Here is a 17,990-nt window from a genome sequence, read left to right on the forward strand (position 1 = left end):
TGTGAGCTAAGGAAGAGGAGAACAAACAGAAAATAATAAAAGTCTTAGGTCAAGGGCCCAGCAGATCACAGGACTATAGAATGTTAACACTTCCCTTACATTTTAGTGGCGCATCAACATGATTCATTATGACACCAGGAAACTACTACTATTGAAGAATCACTAGCTCAGAACCTATTTAAGAACAAGTTTTATAGATGATGAAGTTGCACAGCTGGTAGAAATTGGGATTTGAATCCATGAGGTCCAGGCTCCAATCCCAGGCCACCAATGTGTTAGACTGATATGCTGTTTCTCACTCTTTCCATCATAAATAAATAAATAAATCCTAGAGAGAAATCAACTCAAGACAGTACACTTTGGCATGAATAGAGAACCCTAATTCAAGCCTCGTTACCACACGAGTACATGATACACAGGATAAGCTACTCAAAGGTGTAGCAATGCTGGGGTATCTCCACTGTCTGTTTCTGTCTCTATTCTTTTATATTTAAAGGAAAATAACCAATCTATTAGGAGAGGTGTAATTGCCTGTGCAGAAAGGAAAAAAGAATGAACAGAGATAAGGACAGAGGAGGGAGGGGGCAAGAAAAAACCCTTTTGCTGGCAAAATAGCTAACTCGAATAGTGCACCTGAATTTATTCAAGCATGCAATCCAAGTTCTAGTCTAGTTTAAACCATAATTAAGAAAGTTTCAGTCATGTGTTATTGCTCTCTATCTGTATTTCTATCTGAGAAAAAAAAGCCCAGAAAGGTGAAGAACCAGTAATGCCAAACAAAACTCAAAAATGCTCAGCTAAAGTAAAAATTAGAATAAGTCATTAGGAAGACCTGGATATTACCAAGACATAAATAAGGTCATTAAAGCCTATGAAACTTGCAATTGTTCACAAACACTGCACACTCTCCAACACTGACATAGATACACGAAATACGTCACAAAATAATCCATGGAACACAGCTCTTACTGCCTGGTGCATCACCACTAGTAGTCAATTAAAACATTTTTCAAAAAATACTAAAAACAATCAATTTAGAGAAACAGAACCATATTCAATATAGCACTGAATTTTTAAATAATCATATAGGAGATTCAAAAATAATTGTAGTAGTATGTTAAGGTTCCAATAAAGAAAGTAAGCAGCAAGCAAGAAGAGATGGGTAATGTTTGAAAATATGTAAATATAAGAAATAATCAAAAGAAAACATCAGAACTTAGAATATTGTAAAAGAACAGAAGAATATCTATGATGAATCTATCAATAGGGTAGCAGTGACTGAGGAAAGAATATATTATTAGAGTCTAGATATTTTAATGTTAAGATTTGAAAGAAAAATATTACAAAAAATAAAGAGAAAATCCAAGAGCCATGAGTACTAGCAAAGGTTACAGCATATTAACAAAACGGAAAAAAGAATATTTAAATTAACAATGGTAGAGAACTTCCCAAAATTAAGGACAATCAAAAAATGTCCATAAAACTTAAAGAGACATCAAGCAGGACAAATATGAAAAATCATACACATAAGCATATCATATACTAATTGTGAAAAACAAGGTAATCTTAAAAAAGAAACCAGAGAGTGGGGAGACAGCTTAACTGTTAGGCAAAAAGATTTTGGTGTTTGAGGCTCTAAAGTCCCTGGTTCAATCTCATTCACTGCCACAAGCCAGAGCTGAGTAGTGTGGGGGGTGGGGGTGGGGGAGGGTCTGAGACTAGAGGGAAAGAAACTCTTTATCAATAAAAGAACAAGAATAAGAATTACATCAAGGATAATTCTGGGAACATGACAGAGTAGTAAGCAGTAGGAATCTAACTCCCGACTCAGGTAATAAATGTAGATGCATAATCTAACTATTTAGGAACTCAAAATTGTATTCCCAGATTGCGATTCTAGGAGAAGGATTCTACAAGAAAGCTTTTAAGGCATTAACAGCTTACATCCAGAGACCTTTGGCAGATTTTCTGAAGCATGCATTCCACAAGCAGTCTATATAGACATTGTAGAAGACAGGGATAAGGAAAGTGATCTTGACTTTATATCAGGAATATGTGCTGTAGTGGTTGATTGTTTTTTATTGTAACAAAGGCCAGATAGCATGTGGGAATGTGGAAGATTGCTGTACCTGTATGTATTGCTGCAAGTCTCTTATCTTCAGACTAAAAAGACTACTAGTGTATCCAAAGTTTACTTCTCCCCCCCCCCCATTTTTTCTTATTCACTATAGGAGAGACAGACACTAAAGACTAGGATAAGTAAGAACATAAAAGTAAAAAGGTTAGAAAGTGAACACGCATGCCCAAGGGAAGGCCCAGAATAAGAAAATTCATGATAAAATCTTGTTTGTCCCATATCCTATTCCTAGGCATAGAGATTGCCTAAACAATCAAGTAAACCTTTAAAATAATAATCATATCATATAATTCTAAAAAATTAAATACTCCCATTTACCTGGATTTGCCAATTTGTTTCATTTTGTCTAGTAGGTACTCACTTAAAATATAAAGATAAGTTAAAAGTAATGGAGAAATATAAACTATGTTAATAGTCAAAAGAAATCTTAAATATTAACTGTTGGCAAGTATTATCAAGGATAAATCATATTGCTATATAATAATAAGTTTGTCAATTTTCCAAGAATACATACCAATCCTTATTTTTTAGTTTAATAATAATGTCTAGAAATATGAGGCAAAAGATGATACAAAAGCAAGGAGTAGAGTAATTTACTCATACAAACTGAGACTTCAGTATCTATCAACAACTGGAAAGTACAGAAGCCAAAATTCTTATGATGAATATATTAAATTTATGAACATTACAGTATTATGGTAAAGGATTTTTGTAGTTATTTTTGTCAATTTTACTCTCCTAAATGATCAAGAGTTTGTATTATGAATGAGTACTGAATTTTATAATTTTCAGGATTTGTCTTCTTTATAAAGATAAATGAAAAGTAAGAATAAGAGACTAGAGAACTACTCTGGCATATATAATATTGGGGATCCAACTTGGAACATAATACTTGCAAGCCCAGAGTTCTAACACTGTGACAATTCCTGAGTCACAGTAGCCCCGTCGTCTCCCCCACTCAGAGAAAGGATATTAGCAATTACTTTTTTTCCCCTCCCCAGCGATTACTTTTTAATTTGATTTTTTTTTTTTTTGCTAACAGGGTTTTTACTGGGGTTTTGAGTCTGTATGATTCATCCACTTCTGGTAGAAATTTTTTTTAATTAGAGAGATAAGGGGAAAGAAAGATACACACAGGCACACACACACACACACACACACACACACAGAGAGAGAGAGAGAGAGACAGAGGTCTGTTCTCTGTACCAAATACAAGGACCTGAACTTGAGCCATTACATGATAATGCATGCAGAGGGGAGTTTCACAAGTAGTATAGCACTGCCGTGGTGTCTTCCCTTCACTACCTCTCACCCTGTATGTCAAAAGAAACAAAAAAGTTCATTGGCAGCAAAGACTCATGCAGGTGTAGGGCCCAATAAATAACAATAACCTGCAAGGAAAACAAAAACAAACAACAACTAGATATATAGAATGTAATGCACAACTATATGTCAAAAGTCAGATAACCTGGATGAAACAAATTATGAGAAAATGTATCAAGAAACTTAATATGAATGAAAAAGAAATACAAAATAAGGACAGACATATTACAGAGTTCAAATGAGTAATCAACAATCTCCAAGTAAATGAAAACAAGACAAGGTGACTTCATTATCAATTCTAACAATCACTTAAATAACAATGAAATGAAAAATCTTATCAATAACCTGCCACTACACTGATACTAAAGAGAATGACATCACTAGAAGAGAAAACTCCAAGTCAATATCTATTATGAAACCAAATAGTCTCCATAATAAGATTTTTTAGTCAAATCCAGCAGCACATTAAAGGAATATGTAGCATCACCAAGTGGATTAGGTGCTAGGGATGCTACTCATCCTACTACAGTGAAAAGTACAACATATCACATTCTTAGGGAGAAGGAAATAAACATCATCATCTCATTTGATACATCTGACAAAAATTCAACACCTTTACATGATAAAATTCAAAACACAAGACCAGGTGGTGGCACACCAGGTTAAATGTACATAGTACGAGGCTCAAGTACCAGCACCAAGGTCTCTGTTCAAGCTCCCCACTTGCAGGGAGGTCATTTCACAAACAGTGAAGCAGGTCTTCAGGTGTCTATCTTTCTCTCTCTCTCTTTATCTTCCCCTCCCTCCTCAATTTATTTCTGTCCTATTCCAAAAAATTGAAAAGATGGCCAAAAGAGTAGAGGATTCATATTGCTGGCACCAAGCCCTAGAGATAACCCTTGAGGCAAAAATAAAATAAAACCAGTAAATTAAGAATTAAAGCAAACTGTCTGACTCTAATAGAATGACTTCAAGAAAAATTGACATTTTTGTGTCATACACAGTCAAGAATATATTAGCTTTCTTCCTAAGACCAAGAGTTAAATCAAGGCTGTCCACTTTCCCCATTTCCACTAGATAATATACTTAACAATCTAACAATAGAACAATTTGTAATAAAAAGAGATAAAAGTTACCAGCATCTTGTGGGCCCTCTAGGACCATGCCCTCACCATAAAGCAGTGGCAGCAGGGATAGCGCCAGTCTCTGAAAGGAGGGTGGGATACCCTGCCCTGCCACTAGAGGAAGACTGGTCCTAAAATAAGTGCAGTCCACAATGTTCCCAGCTGTGAACATGAGCTGTGAGATCACACCAATAGGAACTTAGAGGCTACACAGGCTCTGGTGCTAAGTATATGTGTGCGTGTGTATACATGTATATATATATATATATATACAGGCCTTGGGTCAGATGGATGGAGGTAAATAATTTTATTCACAGAATTCTTTTCAATAATGGGAGCTACTCCCTTCCCTAATACAACTTTCTAGCCCTTTTATCTACTCTGATACCATTATCTCAGATAGTATTCTTATCCAACTTCAGGCTAGCTATCAAACTCAAGAAAAACTACCATAGCTGTGTACCCCCAGGAAAATGCCTAAAGTGGAATTCCTAACTTTCTTCTACCCTAAGATCCCTAATCTCATCTGCTCTATTCCTACTTTCTGGTTCCTGTTCATTAACCATTTTGTTTCAACTTATGTGCTGACACCTTCCAGACACCAAGTTATAGGTGCTACCATGATTCCACCCTGACTTCTCTGGGAAGACTACCTCACCAGTGTGTTCTAGAACTATGGATCTCCAGAGCTCTGGCTAACTAAGGAGAGACAGAAACAGGACGGAGGTATTGATAGACTTCCCAATGCCCACATCCAGCAGAGATTACAGAATCAATTACTGAATTGCAATTACAGAAGCTAAAAATCCTACCTTCTGTATTCACCACCCAAAACAACCTTGATTCATACTCCCAGGGGTGGGGGAGAAGTAATAGAAGGAAGGGGATGAGAGGGCTCTGAACTCAAGATCCATAAGCACCCAGAGAAAGAGAAAGAAAAGGAGAAGGACATATGAAGGCAATAATGCTTTCATGAGTGGCTTGGAGGGGAAGAGAGGACTGGACCTGGAAGAAAAAGGGACAACTATGTATAAAATGTAGAGAGAGAGTCTCCCCAGCCAATGAGCAATATCAAAGGAGATCACCTGGGACCACAGTAGGACAGGATCAGAATTGCTTTGGGATCTCACCAAATCACCAATGAGTGCAAACACATGTGGATCATCGTTAGAGAGGAGCCTAAGGAGAGATTTCTAGGGGAGACTTCTGGAGGCAGGGCTATGGAGCAGCAGCAGCTGTGTTAATCTGCTCTCCTCTCTCGGGTCAACTAGTAATACCAAAAGAGACTACCTGGGACAGCAACAACACAGGACTAGAACGACTTCAGGAACCCACCAAATCACCGGTGAGTGCAAACACATGTGGCTCGTGGACAGAGAGAAGCCTAGGGAGAGATTAAGTGGCTGGTAACAGTCATGTAGTTTACCAGTTGAGACAACACCTCCAGTCTGTTTCACCAACAAAAAGATGGCTGAAGGAAGGAGAGGACTCCCCTAAGACTCACAAAATGAAACTCTGAGTCTCCATTGCTACTGCCCTCAGAATCTGGAGCAGTGGGTGTGAGGCCCTGTGCTGACAACAGGGGACAGAGAAATAAAGAGGAAACACAGGAGAAGATATATACCTTGGTGGCCTAGCAGTGGGGCTGTGAGAGTCTCTTTACTGGTTTATCCAGTAGATAAACCACTGGATTATCTATACCCCACCCTGATTTATCTCTTGGTCAGGAGTCAGTGATTAAGCTAAGAAGCCTACTTATAATTTAAAAGCCCTCAGGCTCCCATAGACTACTGGGAAGAAAAAGAACCCTTTAATTACCTTACTTAGACACAACTCAATCCAGGCAAGAGTGATCAGTAATATGAAAAGACTGAGAGAGGGACCTCATAACATACTGTATAAAATGGTTAAACCAACAAGAAGAAATACTGGAGAAATGAACCAGGAGAAGTGTCCAGCTAAAAGTCCTCCAAAGGCTGAAGCACAAAATAATGAGATCAACATCCAAACATTAGTTAAGGAAATAATGACAGGGGTGAGTAAAAAGTTTGAAAGAACTGTCATCAGAAATGCAAAAACAACAAATGAGACTCTGGAAGAAAACACTAATTATCTCAAAGTTATTAGAGAGCTGAAAGCTGAAATAGCTAAGCTAAGAACATAAGTAGCTGAACAAGCTAAAACATAATCAGATTAGGGTAACAAAATAGATGAACTCCAGAAAACAGTAGAGGGGAGAGAGAATAGAATAAAAGAGGCTAAAAACAGAATTAGCAAGATCGAGGATGAATTAGAGACAACTAAAAAGAAGTAAGAGATCTCAAAAAGAGAGTAAGAGATACTGAAAACAACAACAGAGATAGGATAACTTTAAAAGAAGTAATATACGTGTTATTGGCTTACCAGAGGAAGAAAGAGTGAGGGGAAGAAATCATTCTTCAGGACAAATAGCTGAGAAATTCTCTAGTTTAGACAACATAAAAGACATAAAGGTTCAAGAAGCCCAGAGGGTCCCAAACAGAATTAACCCAGACATAAAGACATCAAGACACATCATATTTAGAATGGAAAGGAATAAGGATAAAGAAATGATCCTGAAGGCTGCAAGAGAAAAACAAAAAGTCACCTATAGAGGAAAACCCATAAGATTAGCAGCAGACTTCTCCACACAAACACTACAGGCCAGAAGAGAATGGCAAGATATTTATCGAGTGCTCAATGAGAAAGGCTTTCAATCAAGACTACTGTATCCTGCTAGACTGTCATTCAGACTAGATGGAGACATAAAAAACTTCTCACACAAGCAACAGTTGAAAGAATCAACTATCACCAAGCCTGCCCTGAAAGCAGTTCTGAAAGTTCTCCTATAGTCAGACCACCATAAATATGCCATATATCAGAACACTCTAAAACTCTACAAGAATGGCGTTAAAATATCTTAAATCTTTGATATCAATAAATGTCAATGGCCTGAATTCACCTATTAAAAGGCACAGAGTAGGAAGATGTGTCAGAAAACACAACCCAACAATATGCTGTCTACAGGAAACTTACATAATTCAACAAGACAAACACAGACTCAAAGTGAAAGGATGGAAAACTATAATAAAAGCCATTGGCCCACCAAAAGGGGGCAGGAATAACTATTCTCATATCTGACATAATAAACTTTAAAATAAATAAAATTTAAAAAGATAAGGAAGGACACTACTTAATGCTCAGAGGATCAGTCAATCAAGAGGACTTAGCAATTATTGACATCTATGCACCCAATGAGATGCCATCTATATACATCAAACATCTACTGAAAGAGTTACAGCAATATATTAATATTAAAGCAACACAGTCATAGTAGGAGACTTCAACACCCCACTCTCTCAACTTGACAGATCATCCAGGCAGAAAATCAATAAAGACATGAGGGAGCTAAATGAGGAAATAAACTAGAACTATTGGACATTTTCAGAGTTATTCATCCCAAGAAACTTAAATACACATTTTATTCAAGTCTACATGGGTCATTCTCAAGGATACACAATATGTTAGGACACAAAGACAGCATCAGCAAATTCAAGAGCATTAAAATCATCCCAAACAGCTTCTCAGACCACAGTGGAATTGAATTAACACTTAACAATCAACAAAAGATTAATAATAGTCCCAAAATGTGGAAACTCAACAGTACAGTTATAACAACTCCTGGGTCAAAGAGGAAATAAAGGAAGAAATCAAAATGTTTCGAGAATTCAATGAAAATGAAGACACAAGCTATCAAAATATGGGGACACCGCTAAGGCAGTACTGAGAGGGAAGTTCATAGCTATACAAACACACATTAGGAAACAAGAAAAAGCATAAATAAACAACCTGTTTGCATACCTTAAAGACCGAGAAGAAGAAGAACAAAGGGTCCCTAATGCACCCAGAAGGACAGAAATAACTAAAGTTAGGGCATAAATCAATAACATTGAAAATTAGAAACGGTACAAAAGATCAATGATAGTAAATGTTAGTTCTTCAAAAAAGTAAACATAATCAACAAACCTTTAGCCAGAATCACAAAACGAAAAATGGAGAAGACCCAAATAAATCAGATAATAAATGAAAGAGGATATATCACAACAGACACTGGAGAAATTCACCATCTCATGTGAGAATTCTATGAATTATATGCCACCAAACTAGAGAAACTGGAAGAAATGGATGATTTCCTTGATACCTACGAACTTCAAAAATTAAGTGAAGAGGAACTAGATATCATGAATGGGCCCATTACAGCTAATGAAATTGAAAGTTATCAAAAACCTTCCCAAGAATAAATGTCCTGGACCAGATGGTTTTACAAATGAATTCTACAAAACTTTCAAAGAAGAACTAATACCTCTAGTTTTAAAAGTCTTCCAGAAGACTGAAGACAGTGGAATATTACCTTCCAGCTTCTATGAAGCCAACATCACTCTAATGCCAAAATCAGACAGGGACACAATCAAAAAATAAAACTATAGACCAATATCTATGATGAACATAGATGCTAAAATATTGAACAAAATTCTAGCCAATTGGATACAGCAGTAGATTAAAAAGATTGTTCATCATGACCAAGTGGGGTTTATCCCAGAGATGCAAGGTTGGTTTAATGTATGTAAATCAGTCAACGTGATCCACCACATCAATAAAAGCAAGACCCAAAACCACATGGCCATATCAATAGATACAGAGAAAGCCTTTGGCAAAATACAACATCCCTTTATGATCAAAACACTACAAAAATGGTAATAGATGGAAAATTCCTGAAGACACTGGAGTCTGTATACAGCAAACCTACAGCCAACATCATACTTAATGGTTAAAAACTGGAAGCATTTCCCCTCAGATCAGGTACTAGACAGGGATGCCCACTATCACCATTATTATTCAACACAGGGTTGGAAGTTCTTGCCATAGCAATCAGGCAGGAGCAAGGAATTAAAGGGATACAGATTGGAAGAGAAGAAGTTGAACTCTCCCTATTTGCAGATGACATGATAGTATACATCAAAAAACCTAAGGAATCCAGCAAGAAGCTTTCGGAAATCATCAGGCAATATAGTAAGATGTCGGACTACAAAATTAACATACAAAAATCAGTGGCATTCCTCTATGCAAACACTAAGAAGAAGATGAAATCCAGAAATCAATTCCTTTTACTACAGCAACAAAAACAATAAAATATCTAGAAACAAACCTAACCAAAGAAGTGAAAGACTTGTAAACCAAAAATTATAAGTCAATACTCAAGGAGACTGAAAAAGACATGAAGAAGTAGAAAGATATGCCATGTTCATGGGTTGGAAGAATTAACATAATCAAAATGAATATATTACCCAGAGCCATCTACACATTTAATGCTATCCCCATCAAGATCCCAACCACATTTTTAGGAGAATAGAACAAATCCTACAAATGTTTATCTAGAACCACAAAAGACCTACAATTGCCAAAACAGTCTTGAGAAAAGAGAACAGAACCAGAGACATCACACTCCCAGATCTCAAAATGTGTTATAGTGCCATTGTCATCAAAACTACTTGGTACTGGAACATGAATAGACACACTGACCAGTGGGTTAGAATTGAGAGCCTAGAAGTAAGCCCCCACATCTATGGACATCTAATCTTTGACAAAGGTGTCCGACTATTAAACAGGGAAAATAGAGTCTCTTCAACAAATTGTGTTGGAATAAAAGGGTTGAAACATGCAGGAGAATAAAAATGAACCACTATATTTCACCAAACATAAAAGTAAATTCCGAGTAGATCAAGGACTTGGATGTTAGACCAGAAACTATCAGATACTTAGAGCAAAATGATATGACCTCATCCAAATGACCTCATCCAAAAATGGGGAGAGGACCTGGACAGAATATTCACCATAGAAGAGATCCCAAAGTCCAAGAAACACATGAAAAAATGCTCCAATTGTTGGATTGCCAGAGAAATGCAAAGAAGGACAACAATGAGATACCACTTCACTCCTGTGAGAATGTCATACATCAGAAAAGATAACAGCAGGAAATGCTGGAGAGGTTGTGGGGTCAAAGGAACCCTCCTGCACTGCTAATGGGAATGTCAATTTGTCCAACCTCTGTGGAGAACAGTCTGAAGAATTCTCAGAAGGCTGGAAATGGACCTACCCTATGATCCTGCAATTCCTCTCCTGGGGAAATATCCTATGGAACTCAACACACCTATCCAAAAAGATCTGTGTACAAATATGTTCATAGCAGCACATTTTGTAATAGCCAAAACCTGGAAGCAACCCAGGGGTCCAACAACAGATGAGTGCTGAGCAAGTTGTGATCTATATACACAATGGAAAACTACTCAGGTATAAAAAATGGTGACTTCACCATTTTCAGCTGATCTTGGACGGACCTTGAACAATTCATGTTAAATGAAATAAGTCAGAAACAGAAGGATAAATATGGGATGATCTCACCCTCAGGCAGAAGTTGAAAAATAAGTTTTGAAGAGAAAACATAAGTTTTCCGTTCTGAACTGAAATTGGCATATTGCACCAAAGTAAAAGACTCTGGGGGGGGGACATTCAGGTCCATAAATTATGACATAAGGACCTCGTGGGGGTTGTATTGTTAAATGGAAAACTGGGAAATGTTTTGCATGCACATACTATTGTATTTACTGTCGAATGTAAAACATCAATTTCCCAATAAAGAAATAAAAAGGAGAGATTCCTGGGGCTACAGTTTTGTCGATATTTTCTATTTTTTATTTTATAAATAAATTAAATTTTAAAAAAGAATTAATTAGGGAGTCAGGTGGTAGTGCAATGGGTTAAGCGCACATGGCGCAAAGTGCAAGGACTGACAAAAGGATCCCAGTTCAAGGCCCCGGCTCCCCACCAGCAGGGGAATCGCTTCACAGGCAGTGAAGCAGTTCTGCAGGTGTCTATCTTTCTCTCCCCGTCTCTGTCTTCCCCTCCTCTCTCCATTTCTCTCTGTCCTATCCAAAAATGATGACATCAATAAAAACAACAATAACTACAACAACAATGAAAAACAAGGGCAAAAAAAAGAAAATAAATAAATATAAATTTTTTTAAAGAATTAAACATAATGAAAAGACAAAGAAAAATTCATGCATTATTGAAGCAAGACAACAACTAAAAAAGTCAGCAGCATTACATAAACCTCTTGAAAATAACAAATTCTTTGGCCCTGATGATTCTAACTGTAATGAGGGGTTCAATGTAAGAAAAGTTCAAGAAAGTCAGAGATAATAAGAGAGAACAGATGAAAAAGGTAACAAAAGAAATCAAGAGAAACCAAGAATATAGTACCTGAGCTTAAAATACACTGGAGGGGTCCACTGGCAAAATGACAGATGCCAGGATCAAAGAGGGAAGTAGAAATAGGTTAGAGGAAACCATTAAGAAAACCCAGTAAATTGAGGGAAAGAAAGAAGAGGAGGAGGAGTAAAACAAAAAAAGGAAATAAAATAAATGCAAACCTAATCTCTCGGAACTGATCATCACTCAATACTAAATGGACTTACTTTTTAAAAGAAAAGTCTCACTCATATGGGCTACATAAAGATAAAAAGCAAGGAAAGCAAGCAGTCAAATAAAGAAAAATCTTTGGAACTGCACTGCAGGACTGCAGGTGCCAAGGGGATTGGTGTGAAAGGACTGAACTGCCCAGGTGAAAAGAGTCCAAGGAAATTTGGCGGAAGGATATTGGTACTTTTATGGTAAGTGTTATCCAGCAACAGATTTTAAAGAGGTATGAAATCATATTTCTAAAATAGTATTGAAAAACCAAGGTTATTTCTAAAATAATTAAGATTAAATTTTGAAAATTACTACTGAAAATAAAAAAACTGTATATACTCACCTGAAAATGTAAAGAATAATTCATTCTGCAAACCAGCTCTTTGCATTTTAACATGGTGACATTCAGACTTAAGTAAGGAAACTTCACATGAAAGGTCAAGAACCAATTTGCTCAAAATCTGAAGAAGTTTCTTCTCAAAAGAAATATTATAAATACTATTGCAGGGAGCTGCATGATATCGAGCAGTGAACTGATAATAAAAACGAGGCTCACGATAAGCTGTAAAAAAATCAAAAGAGAAATATACAAAAGTGGTTATTTAAGTCAAATATATTGCATATAGTTGAGAGAACTCATTTGAAATAAAACCATAATCCATGCTTTACATACAAGATATAAATACACATATGTATATGTGTGTATAATTAAATAAACACTCATCTAGTAACTCCTAAGTGCTAAGCTGCTCTTACTGAGCACTTTAAAAGATTAACACATAAAACAAAAGGAGTAGCCAAACCATCTCTAAGACTTAGTGAAGACTATGATGGCTGGTGGAGGACAGAGATTAGGAAGGCACAGAACTATACCCCTGTAATCTAATAATTTTGTAAACCATTATTAAGTCACAAATAAAATTATTAAAAATAGATCCTCTGGGGGCCAGGCGGTGGCACATTGGGTTAAGTGTACATGGCAACAAGCTCAAGGACAGGTGCAAGCGTTCTACTTCAACACCCCACTGCCCACCTGCAGGGGGTTCGCTTTGCAAGTGGTGAAGCAGGTCTGTAGGTGTCAATCTTTCTCTCCCCCTCTCTGTCTTCCTTTCCTCTCTAAATTTCTCTCTGTCCTATCCAACAAGAGCAACAACAGCAGCAGCAATAACAAGGGCAACAAAATGGAAAGGATGACCTCCAGGAGTGGCAGATTTGTGGTACAGGCACCAGCTCCAGAGATAATCCTGGAGGCAAGAAAAACCAAAAATAATATCCTCCAAAAAATTAATGAGTAAATTAAATAGCTCATTTGCATAGTATGCTGTTTACCACAAGGACCACCCAGGTTCATGTCTGGCCCCTACTGCATTGAAAGAAGCTTCCCTTCTATTCTCTTTCCTCTCTCACTCTCATCTTTTCTCCTCTCCTCTCCCTCTACGTAAAGATAAAAATAAATATATGAAGAAATAAATAAATAAATAGATAACATAACTAAAATACTAAGAAACCAGACTCACTAGGTAGAGAGCACTCTGCATGTATGAGGTCTTGAGTTTTCTTTCCTGCACCACATTTGACTAACCAGTATTCTGGTGACTGGCTATCTCTCTCTCTTTAAATGAATAAATACTACTTTTTAAAAATATTTATTTATTTATTTATTCCCTTTTGTTGCCCTTGTTGTTTTATTGTTGTAGTTATTCTTGTCGTTCTTGTTGGATAAGACAAGAGAAATGGAGAGATGAGAGGAAGACAGAGAGGAGGAGAGAAAGACACCTGCAGACCTGCTTCACCACTTGTGAAGGGACTACCCTGCAGGTAGGGAGCCGGGGACCGGGATCCTTAAACAGGTCCTTGCACTTTGTGCCACGTGCGCTTAACCTGCTGTGCTACCGCCTGACTCCCGAATAAATACAACTTTTAAAATACAGCACATTTAACTTTCTTAAATAATTTAACATTAACATTACCATTTTACTGTAATTCTTACCTCATGAAGAAATTAAGGGGATATAGTTCCTATATTTCTCTTGTCACCCCTAATATCACATACCCAGTGTCTGTGCTTTCAAAACTAGGATTTTATCCTAGAGAGCATGGATTAGGGTCTATGTTCCTAACTATGCCTCAATTGAAGAATTAAACTTCTCTAAGTTTATGTATTGGTCTTAGAAGGAATTAGTCACATAGCTACCAAGTAGGCACAAATGGGCTTTTATTCTTTTAACTTTATTGGATAGAGACAGCCAGAAATTGAGTGGGCAGGGGGAGACAGAAAGAGAGAGACAGAGTGATACTTGCAACACTGCTCCACCACTTGCAAAGCTTTCCCCCTGCAGGTAAACGGGGGGCTCAGATCTGGGGCCTTGACCATTGTAACATGTGTGCTCAATCAGGTGTACCCAGCCACACAAATGGCAGTTCTAGCCATTTTACAAATTTTATTGATTTCATTTTCACAATTTGAAATGAAAACATTTTTTCTATCCACTAAAAAATCTCACTGAAATGAGACAAAAATATAAAAATAAGAAATACCTTCTGCACCCCCAAAACAACTTTGATACATACTCTCTGTGAGGGAGAAGTGAGAGGAGGGAGAGAGAAGGCTATGAACTCTAGTTTCATCAGGTCCTACAGAGAGGACTAAAAGGGCAGAGATATTTGGATGTAATAATAGTCTTATGAGTGGCTTGGAGAGGAACAGGGGATTGGATCTGGAAGAAAAAGAGGATGATTATGTACAAATGTAGACAGTTGTAGAGATGACAGTTAACCTATGTTTGCAGCCTTGAAAGAACTGTGGCAGTTTGCAATGGAGGGATTTGGGATTTAGAACTCTGGTGGTGGGAACAGTGTGGAGTTATACCCCTGTTGGTATGTAAATCTGTAAATCAGTATTGAATTGCTAATAAAATAAGAAGAAATAAGAAATACATACTAATGTCAGAAAAATCAGCAGCTGATCTTTCAAGAGAGAGTTCAGTTGCTAATTCTCTTAATCAAAAGGACACTCACTGCCTATACCCTGCTTACAAATGAAGATAGACTCTACACTGAACTAAAGTGAGACGTGTCAGCCTGCTCAGTTATGTGAACATGGTGAGCTACTATCAGTGTTTCAGTTCAATGCAGAGAAAAATATAATTCCTGTTTTCTAAGAAATCTATCAGTTTCATTAGTAAACATAAAGAAAAATCACAAACTTCCCCACTTCATACCATATCAATGAAAACAAAACAAACACTACACAATTATCTCAATTAGTGCAGAAAAAAACACAAAATAAAATCCAATGTCCTTTAATAGCACATTTGGACAAAGTACAACTTTCTTCAGTCTTCCTGAAGTCTGACTCCAACAAGATCAGAGTCATATATATGAGATAGTCAACTGTAAGCCACATCTTTCCTAGTCATCAAAACTGCTCCTTATGTCTGTCTCCAAAAAATGTTGGTAATAGCATTGCCAAGGAAACCAGAGACTAGAAGGATCTAAGTATTACAATGAAACTGACTGTTCAGTTTCAATAGCCATACAGTAGAAAATCCAGTTATTTAAAACCTAGAAAGGAGATTTTTCAATAAAAATTTATTTGACAAATAGTGGAGAAACTCATCAATTTCTAAATGAATCTATAGGTTTGACAGTCAAAGCAACCATTAGGTAAAAGCTTGTGCAGATAGAAAGGTACTGCATTATGTTAAACCATTATTCTTACACTACTAATGCAGATGTGACCTGTCACAGACAATCTAGTGATTAGTTTGGCAGCTGCACATAAAACTACATACTGCAATGACTACACTTTGGAAATGTATTCAATTTTTTTAAATTTGTAAAATGGGGCCTAGAGCCCACATGCTATAAGGCATACATACCTGGGTTCAAGTACCCAGAGGACCTTTGGGGGGAAGCTTCACAAGCAATGAAGCAGTGCTGCAAGTGTCTCTGTCTCCCTATCTCTTCCTCCCCCTCTTGATTGCTTTCTATATATATCCATTAAATAAAAATATTTAGAAAAATAACTTGCAAAAACAAACCATATATGTTCATAGAAACCTCATGCATAGCAGGCCAAATGTAAAACTATCAAATATTGGGTGAAGGGTTAAACAAGTTGCAGCACACTCAAACTATGGACAAGTCATCAATCAAGAAAAATGAATAGTAGATGCACATGACAATTATGAAAAATCTTCAGAATATTGGCCAAATCATTGTACTTACATAGTACTTTGGAAAATATTAAGTTATAAATAATAGAATAACAGTGGGCAGAACTTAGAGTGATCATGTTAAATGAGATAAGCCACATAAAGAAGGATAAATACCAAAAGATCTCAAAGATGGAACAAAAAGAATTAAAGGGACATCACAGGGTGAAACTTCAGACTAGCTGTTGTCTATTGTGTCTATTACAGTCAAGGACTCTAAAGGGGAGAAGCAAGAGAGGCATAGGAAGGTGTTGGGGGCCCAGAGCACAGTGGTGTAGATAGGAATCAGTTGGCAGTAGGAGTGATGTGAAGATACCTATCACAGTGAGAGAAGAAACCGGATTCATGTGACAACTATCTTGTAAACTATCATCCCCCCAATCAAAGAGATTGACTTAAATGTTCTATGTAGTGCTATTTGAAGTAGGAAAATAACAAAAACAGCAAGTGCCCTCCCCCACCAAAAATGAGTATTTATTAAAAATGAGGACTCATCCTGCTGGTACTTGTATACCAATGATGCAGAAGATATCATAAGAAAAGAGAACACTGGTTCTAGAACCAGAACTCCTAGACTGAAATCTGAGCCTTTCCACATTCCAACTGCATGACCTTGAACTAACTCCTTGGCCACCTTGAGCCTCAGTTTCCATGTCTATAAGATAGAAAAATCATAATCACTACTGCACAATGTATTGTATCAAATAAGTTTAATATCAATAAAACATCTTGCATATTATAGTTTTTTCTCTGTTGTTATAATCACATGTAAAACATCCAGCTTTGTCTGACACATATTAAATGCTCAGTAAAAGCATTACTATAAACCAGTATTCATTTTGGTTACTTTCTTAATGTGAACATTTACTTGTCATAAAACAACTCGAAGGAGAAAAGTACTATATAACAAAAATGAAGTATGATATTAAAGAATGTTAAAAGGCTGGGGAAGGTAGATGGATGAACAGTAGAAAGAATGTCTAGCATCCACAGGCCTCTTGTACTGCATTATAATGAAAAGATACTCTAGTCAATCTCTCTTTCTCTCATAAAAGTGCAATGATGATATTAGTACTTAAAATAAAAACATTTACCTAACAATGTTAATGTACTTTCTTATAAAATTATGTTTTTCTTTCAGGAAATGTAATAGGACTTTCTGAGTGACATAAGTTATCAGAAAACTACTGCTAATTTTTCCATTTGTTATGCCATAAATTTCCTGACTTAAAATAACACAGGTTTATTACCACATCCCTTTGGAGATTAAAATTTTAAGAGTGCAGGGGTAGGTAGATAGCATAATGTTTATTATGCTCTAATTTATTATGCCTCTAATGCCCAGTACTCCAAAGTACCACAGTCAGTCCCCACACCACCAAAACCCAGAGCTGAGTAGTGCTCTGGGATTAATTAATTAGTTAATTAATTAAAGTGTTCAAAATTAATATTATAAATCTATAACCAATGTATATTCCTTCTGGAAGCTCTAGGGGTAGGGGGGAGTCACTTCTTCGCCATTTCCAGCTTCTAAAAGTCTCCCTTGATTTTCCAAGGAAATGACCCCAACCTCTCCTTTCATAAAACACTTCCTTTTTCTGCCTTTGTCTCTTTCGTTGGGACCCTGTCTCTTGAAACAGT

General features: G+C 36.7%; 1 protein-coding gene across 1 annotated transcript in view; it reads right to left on the reverse strand.

The window, feature by feature from the left end:
- ZPBP (zona pellucida binding protein) overlaps nucleotides 1–17,990 on the reverse strand; it is a 47,284-nt gene that overhangs the window by 17,403 nt on the left and 11,891 nt on the right. Inside the window, exon 5 of the mRNA XM_007528150.2 lies at nucleotides 12,476–12,694. Coding sequence (XP_007528212.1) covers nucleotides 12,476–12,694 — 219 coding nt within the window. The remainder of the gene's footprint in view (nucleotides 1–12,475; nucleotides 12,695–17,990) is intronic.

This window comes from Erinaceus europaeus, chromosome 14 (genome assembly GCF_950295315.1).
Source record: "Erinaceus europaeus chromosome 14, mEriEur2.1, whole genome shotgun sequence".
NCBI classification, from domain to species: Eukaryota; Metazoa; Chordata; class Mammalia; order Eulipotyphla; family Erinaceidae; genus Erinaceus; species Erinaceus europaeus.